The 10,338-nt window shown below is 54.2% G+C and overlaps 1 protein-coding gene across 1 annotated transcript in view; it reads left to right on the top strand.

Annotated features, from left to right (window-relative positions):
* Positions 1 to 1,199: 1,199 nt before the first annotated feature.
* The window catches only part of Prom2 (prominin 2), a 13,082-nt gene continuing 3,943 nt past the window's right edge, over positions 1,200 to 10,338 (top strand). The window contains exons 1-17 of the mRNA XM_021182105.2: positions 1,200 to 1,538; positions 2,050 to 2,099; positions 2,413 to 2,615; positions 2,714 to 2,834; positions 3,024 to 3,087; positions 3,337 to 3,426; positions 3,743 to 3,948; positions 4,278 to 4,352; positions 5,220 to 5,283; positions 5,496 to 5,655; positions 5,943 to 6,095; positions 6,950 to 7,073; positions 7,480 to 7,571; positions 7,709 to 7,793; positions 8,353 to 8,499; positions 9,382 to 9,453; positions 10,063 to 10,155. Of these exons, the coding sequence (XP_021037764.1) occupies positions 1,295 to 1,538; positions 2,050 to 2,099; positions 2,413 to 2,615; positions 2,714 to 2,834; positions 3,024 to 3,087; positions 3,337 to 3,426; positions 3,743 to 3,948; positions 4,278 to 4,352; positions 5,220 to 5,283; positions 5,496 to 5,655; positions 5,943 to 6,095; positions 6,950 to 7,073; positions 7,480 to 7,571; positions 7,709 to 7,793; positions 8,353 to 8,499; positions 9,382 to 9,453; positions 10,063 to 10,155 (2,043 nt within the window). The 5' untranslated portion in view covers positions 1,200 to 1,294. The remainder of the gene's footprint in view (positions 1,539 to 2,049; positions 2,100 to 2,412; positions 2,616 to 2,713; positions 2,835 to 3,023; positions 3,088 to 3,336; positions 3,427 to 3,742; positions 3,949 to 4,277; positions 4,353 to 5,219; positions 5,284 to 5,495; positions 5,656 to 5,942; positions 6,096 to 6,949; positions 7,074 to 7,479; positions 7,572 to 7,708; positions 7,794 to 8,352; positions 8,500 to 9,381; positions 9,454 to 10,062; positions 10,156 to 10,338) is intronic.

Raw genomic sequence — 10,338 nt, 5'->3', positions numbered from 1 at the left:
CTTTAACCACCACATGCCCACACATATAAACATACGTAAATAAATACATGGAATAAAACACTTGGCTTTAAAGGCAGATGTGGTGGCAAGAGTCAAGATGGGAGGCTGAGACAGAGCTACCCAGAAGCTCTAGGGCCAGCTAGCTCAGAGAGCTTAACTCTGCAGAAACTACAAAAAGCCTTGCCTCTCAGTACGGTGGCTTGTTAAAGCTGTCCCCTGATCTCCATACTCACACCATGCCACTCTGCACTCATACAGAGAGAGTAATTTTCAAAATCAGTTAAATATATTTTTGCATACTGTTATCTATTATATATAATATATGGAATAAACACACACACACATATATATCCCAGGATTCTACTGGAGAAGATCGCTGTTATGCGTCTTCATGTCACAGACTGCTCTGTGATAACTATTTGTGCTTATTAATGCATGAGGATCTATCCAGGTCACAGGGACATTTTCAGTTCACTTTGATGACTGCCCGTTGTTCTCTGGGGGTTGTCTCTTGGACCAGTTTGTTTCTGGTGCCATGAATAACGCTGCTAGGAATATCCCCCATCCATCAGGAGTGTTTCTCCATCACCTGCTCAGTTACAGGCTCCTGTGTATTCAGTCCTTCAAAAATCACACACCTTTGGAGACACATCTCTGGGCATAACTGGTATCGGGTTCTTGCCATTGGTGACCAGATGGGCATGGCTAGGGCAGAGGGCAACCCTCTGCTCTCCCTAAGGACAGTGCCTGCTCCAGATTGGCCTGGCAGAGGTCACTCCTGGGGACAAAACAGTGCCCAGAGGAATAGAGAGAGCCTGGCTAGTTCCTCTCTCTGCTTCCTCTGGGCATTGTGGGTCTGGTCTTAGGACCACGTCAGTGGGCCAGGGTTTCACTAGGTGGTCATGTTTAACCAGCCCTCAGGTTGGGCTGCTGGGACTGAGTGTGGAAAATTCTATTTGAAATTGGACCATCCTAGATAATCCAGAGACTCTGAGGTACCCCTGGACGGACTCCGGACTGCCCTTGCCCAGCATGTTAGGAGGGGAGAGAGGCACAGACTTCACTGAGAAAGCCAAGGGCGGCTGGGCTGGGCCCTGCCCCCTATCTGGCCTCCGCCCCTGCCCTTCCTACGCTCCCGGCGGGCGACCTGGTAGCTCCGGAGCCCAAACCTGTCGGGCCGGTTTGTAGAGCCACAGGGACGGAGGGAAGAAGGCTACAGAAGGATGCACGGCCTGCCCCGTGCTGGTCCGCACTGTCCGCCGCCTGAACCCGTGCCGCCCACCCGCCCGAACTCATGACGCGCTCACCCGGCCTCATGGTGCCCCTGCTGGGCCTGAGCCTGGGACTGGCCCTGAGCCTGTCCGAAGCTGTGGCAGCCGACTGCGGTTCCCTCGGGCGCGTGGAGCACCTGGCATTCGCTCCGGTGCCCAGGACACGAGAGCTGGCCCCTCTTGTCCGCGCGTCGGGGCCCCTGAACTCCCTCTATGGCACCGTGCGACGATTCCTCTCCGTGGTTCAGCTTAACCCCTTCCCGGCAGGTGAGTGCCCGCCCCACCTCAACCCACCCCCGCGGACGTCTGCGGGCACTGGGTCCCCAACTAGCCTCTGTGCACATCCTGTCTACAGGCAGGGTGAGGTTTCTGGTACTACACAGCCTTTTTTCTTCCACACGTTCTTAGATTCGAGAAGTAGCTAGCCAGCCCTCTTGTTTGACCTTGGGCCAGCCCCTTTTCCCCTCTAGGTGCAGGTCCATTATGTTAAATCTGGCACATTGTCCCAGCGCCATGGTGTCAGGGTTCAGGAGGGCCAGAAGAGGCGGGAGGAGGGCAAGGACTACCAGGGCAGCTGCAGGACCTACTTAGAAGAAAGGTCTGCTTGAGGCCTTCTACCAGCTGCCTCTTCTGCAGCACGATGAGGCCTGGCAAGATGTCATGGCCACATGACACTGCCCTCTCTAAGAACCTCCCTTAGCTTGGCAGTGGGGAGAGGCTAGACACAGGAGCAAGGCAGTGGCTGTCCCCCCACCCTCAGCTTGCTTCCTTTCCTCAGAGTTGATAAAGACCCTGCTGAATGACCCATCTTCTGTGAAGACAGATGAGGTGAGGAGAGAGTTACAGGTGCTGGGGAGGGAGTTAAGAGTGAGCAGAAGGCATGTGCCTGCTCAGTTCAGCCCACCTTGTGGAGTGTTTGCCAGAGTGGGGTCTTAGGCATCCTTTCCCCTCAAGGCGGGGTGTGCAGTGATCCCCAGTGTCTCTAGACCTGAGTTGCCTCATCTGTGTAACAGTAAGGGTGCCATCACCTCGTGTGTTCCGTGTGGGAGAGGAGGCATGCAAGCATTCTCTCCACTTCTGACTTCCACTGGAACAGGGGTAAGGCAGGGCGAGCCCCCTCATGCCTTGCTGCCTTGCCCAGGTGGTTCGATATGAGGCAGGCTACGTGGTGTGTGCTGTGATTGCTGGCCTCTACCTCCTATTGGTGCCCATCACTGGGCTCTGCTTCTGTTGCTGTCGCTGCCGCCAGCGCTGTGGGGGCAGAGTGAAGACGGAGCACAAGGCCATGGCCTGTGAACGTGGCACCCTCATGACCTTCCTGCTGCTGACCACCCTTGTGCTTCTGTGAGAGGCTGCCTAGGTCAGGAGGGAGGGCTGGATGGTGGCCCCTGGGCTCCTGGGCACACTGCAAACCCTTTTCTCCTTTGCCTCCCTCCCCGCAGGATTGGTATGGTCTGTGCTTTTGCTACTAACCAACACACACATAATCAGATGGGGCCCAGTGTGAAAGCTGTCCCTGAGACCCTGCTCAGCCTAAGGGGCCTGGTCTCTGATGTCCCTGAAGTGAGTACTATCCAAGCCCTCACCTGTGTCTGAGTACCCAACCTTAAGCCTCAGAACCTGCAAAGCAGAGAGGGTGTCCCTTCCCAGTGCACTTGACTGCCCCCTGATGGAAAGTCCCTGAAATACCTAACTGTAAGACGGGGCTGCTGAAGGACAGGGAAGATGGCTAATGCCCCTGTGTTTGCTTAGGAGTTGCAGGCCATTGCTGAACAGTTCTCCGTGCCTCAGAAGCAAGTCTCAAAGGAGCTGGATGGTGAGAGTTACAGTTTGCCAACTCCAGGTCCCTCTGCCCTGGCCTGCTTTAGGGAAACCTCTCAGCTCCCTTAGCCTGGACTCCACCAGGGTACCACTTCACAAAGAGGGATCTCCCTGTGCAGCAGCCGTATTACTGCAGGATGAGGAGGCCGACCCCACCTTGCAGAGACCATAGCTCGTGGGTGACCATGGGGGTGTCCTCAGCTCCTGGGGGGACCAATCCTGCCAAATGCCCTATGTTATCCAGGTGTTGGTGAGAACCTTGGGAACATAATTCATAACCAGCTCAAGAGCACAGTGTACCCGGTGCTAGCCTCAGTGCACAGCCTGGGCCAGGGTGAGTTGGACCAGTGCCCTGTATGTGGGTGGGTCCAGCAGGTGTCCTCTAGGAGCCAATCCTCCCAGCCCCCATCCCTGCATTTCATGTACTACCCCAGCTCCACCCAAGTCTTTCTCCACCCATTATCCAGGAATCTGCATGTGGCACCCCTGCCTACCTTCATGGCCTCATGTGCCCAGAGGCAGTTTCCACTGTGGCTACAGACAGTTTATGTCCCTTTAGCCAGGAGGAGGGAGTATGGTGCCTCTTTTTCTTAGGTGTCTGAGAACACCAGGAAATGAGGAGATCCTCAGGCCATGTGTAACTCTCTTAGCCCTGCAGGTCTCCATAGACCACCTTCGAGCCCTGAACACCACCTCAGTGGAACTGCAGGAGGCTCAGCGGCACCTGGAGCCACCTGTACAGGCACACCGGGAACGCCTGCTCGCCCTGCTTCAGGACAGCTGGTGCCACGAGGAGAATTGCAAGCGGGTGCTCAGCCAGGCCAGTGCTCTGCAACTGGGCGCTGACTTTAGCCAGGTGCAGGCCCTGAACAAAGCCACTGGGACTTGGAATGATGGGTCTAGCCTGTGCTTTTGGAACCCTCTGGCATCCTAGTGACCAGACGACTTTCCTTCCTTGGGCTATACCTTCCTTTCTGGAGCACCCAGGGTTAATGACCCTTCATTCTTAGAGTGAGCTGAAGCTCTCCGTATGCCACACACTGAGCCCTGAGCCTCATGCATATTAGCTTCTCAGGCTCTGCGCCCCAGAGTGCTAGGGACTCTGTGGTTCCCATTTTACATTTGAGTATACTAAGGGGTCAGAGGCACCTCCTTCCTCCTATAGACATCTTTCTCATGTCACAGACGCCCCCTGTGGATGATGTCCTGCATCGGCTGAAAGATGTCCCAGAAACCAACTTCTCCAGCATGGTCCAGGAGGTACACCCTAGTTTGGTTACCTGGGTTCTTGCTCCACCTACTTGGAAACTAACAAGGGGAAGGGGCTCAGTTTCACTCTCTAGAAGAAGAACCCAGTTAAGCTGGGCAGTGGTAGCTTTAATCCCAGCACTTGGGAGGCAGACACAGGCAGATCTCTGAGTTCGAGACCAGCCTGGTCTACAGAGTAAGTTCCAGGACAGCCGGGGTCATACAGAGAAACCCTGTCTTGAAAAACCCAAAAGAGGGACCTGATTAAATTGAGCCCACCCTCACCCTGTGGCAGCCTGGGCTCATTGTGCCAGTCTCTACTGGACATAGTCAGATGGGAGAGGTTGATCTGCAGCTCAGAAAGAGTTGGGCTCCCATAAGGGACAGGGTCTTTGAGCCACAAGGGAACAGGTGCTTTGGCTGTACCCCAGAGGGCAGGCCTGCTCTCTGGGTGGATACAGCCAAGGCAGGGGTGGCACCGCGTGAGTCAGAGCCTGTGATCCAGGGCCTGAAGTTGAAGAATTAGTGAGTCAGCTGTGCTGGGAGGCTGAGAAGAAGGAAGCCAGGCTAACACAGATGGAAGGCTGGAAGCTGGACTGAGGGAGTAGAGCCGGCTGCTAGCATGGGATGGGTGCACAGTGAGAGGATGAGAGCCAGGGCTGTCTAGGAAGTGACTTCGAGTAGAAGGGGGTGGAGGAGTTCATAACATGCCATGTGTGGAAGGCTTGAGTCAGGCAAGAGAAGCCATGTTTACAAGGACAAGACCACTTCCTTGGCTGGGAGCATGGAATAGCAGCACCCTCCCTCTGGGTCTGTGACTTTAAGACCCCAAGGTGGAATTCCAAACAGCAATAGACACAGCTTTTCTTGGTTCTGCAGGAGAGAGCCACCTTCAATAACCTCCCGCTCCTGGTTCAAGTGCAGGCGGTCAGTGTGGTCAAAGGTGAGGCCCTGCTTAGGGCCCTGGCTGGCTGCCTGGAATGCCACCCGCCCCCCCCCCCAGCACACCCCTTCCAGGGAGGCTTGCTGAGAGGAGCTGGGCAGTGGTGGGGATGGCTGTGTTCCCTGTCTGCTAGGTTCTCTGTGAGTCCCAGAGATCTATCCCTGACTCCTGGGTGCCCTCTTTATCCTCTGAAACCCTATGGCTTTGGGCAGATGTGAAAAAGGCACTGGCTGAGCAGCCTGAAAGGTTGAGGATGCTGGCCCAAGCGTTCCCAGGTTCAGAGGCAGCCTCCCGCTGGAGCCAGGCACTGGAGGGGCTGGAACAGTGCAGCCGCCCCTACTTGCAGGAGGTGCAACAATATGAGACATACAGGTGGGTGGTGCTTTGAACCTCCAACCATCCATGGTCACTTCCAGCCTGACAATACTACTACCTCCTTTTAAGCCAAGAACCCTAACCCCTGTGGTTTCCATGTCTCCCCAGGCTGTGTATGCCCAAGTCTGAGCCTGGGGGCTCTGTAAAAGCTATGAGACCTCAGCAAATGTTCGCACCCCTACTTCTAAAGATCCAGTCTGGTGCCTAGAGGCCTAGGACCTAGGCCAGTCCTCCGGTACCAGATGGCTTCCTTCTCAGTGAACCCCATACTCTCTCTGTGGCAGGTGGATTTTGGGATGTGTGCTGTGCTCTGCCATCCTGCTTGTGGTGATCTGTAACCTGATGGGCCTCAGCCTGGGCATCTGGGGGTTGTTTGCCAGGGAGGACCCCAGCCACTCTGAAACCAAGGGCGAGGCTGGAGCCCGCCTCCTCATGGCGTAAGAAAAGGTTGGGGAGGGGAAAGGGGCTCCGCTGTTGGGTTGCCAGATTCCTCCCGGTACAGCTACAGGAGTGGAGCCTGGCAAGGCGGGGGAATGAACCCTGATGCTGACCTGGTGCCCCACTCCTTGAGTGACTCTGGGCAAAGCAATGACCTTCCTGGGTCTCAGTGTCCTCCAAGCGGGTTGGGCTGAAGAAGGAAGAGCAACACCAATAGTAACTATAGTACTTCCACCAAGCCCAGACACCGCCGCAAATTCCTTCTTAACGCAGCCTGTAGGCAGCAAAGGCAGCAAAGGCAGAATCAGCCTGTCATCCTTAAACTGGATGGTCTCTAAGGCCAGGGCTGCCACATACAATTGGCCAGGCTGTTCATACAAGGCACCTGGATTAGTGAGGAGTTGAAATCCACCCTACATTTTACTCTCCAGGCCTCATGACCTGGCATGGGACTGCGCCAACTCACAAAGACACTCTGTAAGTCAGTGGCACCGGTCAAAGGGTCCTAACTGCCCAGCATCTTCAGAGTGCTATCTATGTAGATGACAGTGATTATGTAGAAAGGTTGGTCACTGGAGCAAGTCTCTTCCATGAACCCTACGTTCAGATATAGCTCTTTGAACGAGCAGGTGTCCTTCCTCTAGGCTACCGTGGCAGCAGAACCGAACAGTAATTTGGGGGTGGATGGATGAGGATGCCAAGAAGTTGTCAGGAGTACTGGGTTCTCCTTTGCCCAGGAGACATGCCTTGTTGCCAACAGGTGGTTTATGCTGTCTCGGGGACGTGGGTGGGGACAAGGATGGCTCAGGGCAGTCAGCTTCCACATTCCTTCAACCATGTCTCTCACCTCCAGAGGTGTGGCCTTCAGCTTCCTCTTCGCAGTCCCCCTCATCCTCCTTGTCTTCGCCACTTTCCTGGTGGGTGGCAATGTGCAGACGCTGGTGTGCCGGAGCTGGGAGAGTGGAGAGCTGTATGAGGTGGGCCTGGGCCTGTTCCAGCTTGGAGGGAGCTTGGGCCAAGAGACTGAGTCAGGAGGAAGTGGGAGCCAGAGGAGCAAGTGGAAGATGGGGCCAGGAGGGAGGAGGATGAGATGGGGATGCAGATAGAAACCCGCGAGCCCCAAGCCCCTAAGGTGCTCCCCAGCACTCCAGGTGGTGGCACCTATACCACCCGAATTCAACTCTGAGTCTGAGAAGGACACTGTACTGAAGGCCCTGCTTGTATCACTGCCAGAGATTCATGGGCAAAGTCCCCATAAGGAGTCAGTGCCTGGAGTCATTTGAATTGGAGAATGGGTCTGGTTGAAGTAACAGGTGGCACCAAGCATTAGGGAAGGCTTGCCCCTCACCTGTCTGTGCTCCACTTCTTCCTGCCCACCTGCAGTTTGCAGACACCCCAGGAAACTTGCCACCATCCATGAACCTGTCCTATCTTCTTGGCCTGAAGAAAAACATCAGCGTCGTCCAGGCCTATCAGTGAGCGGGTGTCCTGGGCCTGGGGCTAGGATCGGGGAAGAGAAGGGAGATGCAGAAGTGGATGTCTCCTTAGGGTGATGCCAACCCCACCTGCCATCCCTGGTGGCTCTTTGTTGATGTGTATCTTTCTTCCATAGACAGTGTAAGGCAGGGGCAGTACTCTGGAAGGTTCTACAACTCAATGACTCCTATGACCTGGATAAGCACCTGGATATCAAACAGGCAAGGGAATCCCTACATCCCTTTCTTCTGTTCTTCTGGGGAATTACCTCTGAACTAAAAAACAAAAGAAAACAAAACAAAAAAGCTCTTATCAAGGTACCCAAGGCAGAGATCTGAGCAATCAACTCAGGGCCTGGTCAGGGCTTGAACTCTGGCAGATTCTAGGGGTATGGGTAGGTGTGTGAGTGGCTGGTCGCCATGGGTCTCTCTAAGCATGTGCTCCAGGGTAAACTGAATACAGCACCAGTTATGGAAGGAGAGGACAGTGACAGTGGGTGGGGGTGTCCTGATGGGGACAGGTAAAATGTCCTAGCTGGGAATGGCGTGGAAGTGTTCCAGAGCTAGTTGAGTGACACTGGTGGAAAACTCTCTGGGACCCTTGCTGAGCCCTCAGCCACAGTTACCACATGGTCCCTGGAAGTAGGCTGGGACTCTGAGTAGAGGTCTCTTGGGAGCCTGTGATGTTGTATCTAGAGTAGGAGCCCTGCAGATGCAGGTAATGGCCCTTAAGCCAAGCAACCAAGCTCAACAATGTACCTCATCCTGTCCCCTTCCCCAGTATACCCACAAGATTCAGCAGGATCTTCAGAGCTTCCAAGTAGATTTGAAGGAGCTAGACCTGTTGAGACCCACTGCCCGTCAGGACCTGGAGGCTTTGCAGAGGAGCGGGCTGGAGAAAATCCACTACAGAGGCTTTCTTGTGCAGGTCAGTGAGGGGGGACATCTGGTGCCCCAGCGGCACGTGACACCCCGTGAAAGGGCCATCCTGGGTGTGTTCTGCATCTCTCCAGCTCTCTTCACTCCTGGGGCTTTTTCCTGTTAAGGACCTACACACACTTTGCGCGTCCCTCAAGCAAGGGCACGTGTCGCTGTTCATGGTCCTGAATGCACCGCTGCTAAGAACGCACTGCCACTAAGAAAAGTCAGGGTGACACTGATTTTGTTGTTGTTGTTGTTGTTGTTTTCTTTTCCACACACATATGGGTGTTTTGTCTGCACGTGTCTGTGCACCACATATATGCAGTGTCTGTGGAAACAAGAAGAGGGAAGCTGATACCATGAAACTAGAGTTTCAGATAATTGTGAGCCACCCTGTGGGTGCTGGAAATCCAACTGGGGACTTCTGGAAGAGCAGCCAGTGCTTTTAACCGCCAAGTCAACTCTACAGTCGGACAATGACTTTCTTCCAGTCGTTCCAGAAGGCACCTTGTTTTTTACTTTTTATTCCACTGGAAACTCTGAAATACCTCACAGCTTCAGTTCAAACTCAAGATGACTCCTCACAATGGACTTACTGGGGCTGGGGATTATGGCTCAGTTTGTAAAGTTCTTGTCTGTGGTGTAGAGCCCTGGGTTCCATCTCCAGTACTGCATGAAGCCTGATGTGGTAACACATGGATGAACCCCAGTGATTGAGATACAGAAAGAGGGGAATGTGCACGTTTGAGTTCAACCTAGGCTATATGAGACCTTCCCTGAGATAACAGAGAGAGTGATGGGGGTGGTAGAAATGAGTCCAGGAACTCAGAGGCTGAGTAACTGGGGACATCTGGGTTCAGCCTTCTTGGTGTCTCCTGTCTTTCCTCAGATCCAGAAGCCTGTGGTGAACACTGACATGTGGCAGCTGGCGCAGGAGCTGGAAGGACTGGCCCAGGCCCAAGTAAGAAGGGAACAGAGACCCTTTAGCCAGTCATCAAGAAGAATATCTGGGCAGGAGGGGCTAGGAATGCTGGGATTGGAGAGGGGACAGGGACACATGGGCTGAGGCTTTTTACCCTGCTGTTGGACTTGAAGCTCTGCATCTTCAGTTCCCATTCAAGCCCTGCTGCCAATTTTGTGTGGCCTTGGGCAGGCCATTTCAGATCTCTGTCTCTCCATCTGTAGACTGTCGCAGTCTCGTATCAGATGAAGTATCTGGCCTAACTTCACACAGCTGGGCCAGCCTCAGAGTCCGCTGGGACAGGTGTTGTGAGGACCCTGAATGGACACGTGCACTCAGTATTTATGGACATCCCACGTTCCTGAAGTTCCTTTTCAGATATCTTGACCCTGGGAAGAGCAGGGAACATTGCCCAGTTTTAGCAGTAGTATCTACAGCTAATATGTAGAGCATCCAGCTTGCGGCCAGCCTAGAGCAAGGCGGGCCTGAGCTCGGGGGTTACTGTCTCAGCCCAGCACTTTCCACATCCCTTTGATAAACTCCTTGAAGGGCTGCTCTTCCTATTGGGGTGGGACCCTATTGGGGTCTGATCCCTTTGTCTACCCTCAGAATGACTCTTTACTGAGGCAGCAGCTACAGGAGGAGGCCAGAGAACTTCGAAGCCTCTACCAGGAGAAGGTTGTCCCCCAGGAGAGCCTTGTGGTAAGCTCAGAGGGATTCTGAGGCCTGAGGAAGAGGAGGGATAGAGAGAGGACAGTGAATGAAGGAGGGGACAGCGACATTCTCCATTTCTCTCTCTCTCTCTCTCTCTCTCTCTCTCTCTCTCTCTCTCTCTCTCTCTCTCAAGACAGGGTTTCTCTGGATAGACCTGGCTATCCTGGAACT

This window comes from Mus caroli, chromosome 2 (genome assembly GCF_900094665.2).
Source record: "Mus caroli chromosome 2, CAROLI_EIJ_v1.1, whole genome shotgun sequence".
Classification (NCBI taxonomy): domain Eukaryota; kingdom Metazoa; phylum Chordata; class Mammalia; order Rodentia; family Muridae; genus Mus; species Mus caroli.
The sequence above is the reverse complement of the archived record's forward strand: the minus strand, read 5'-3'. Positions and strand labels throughout refer to the sequence as shown.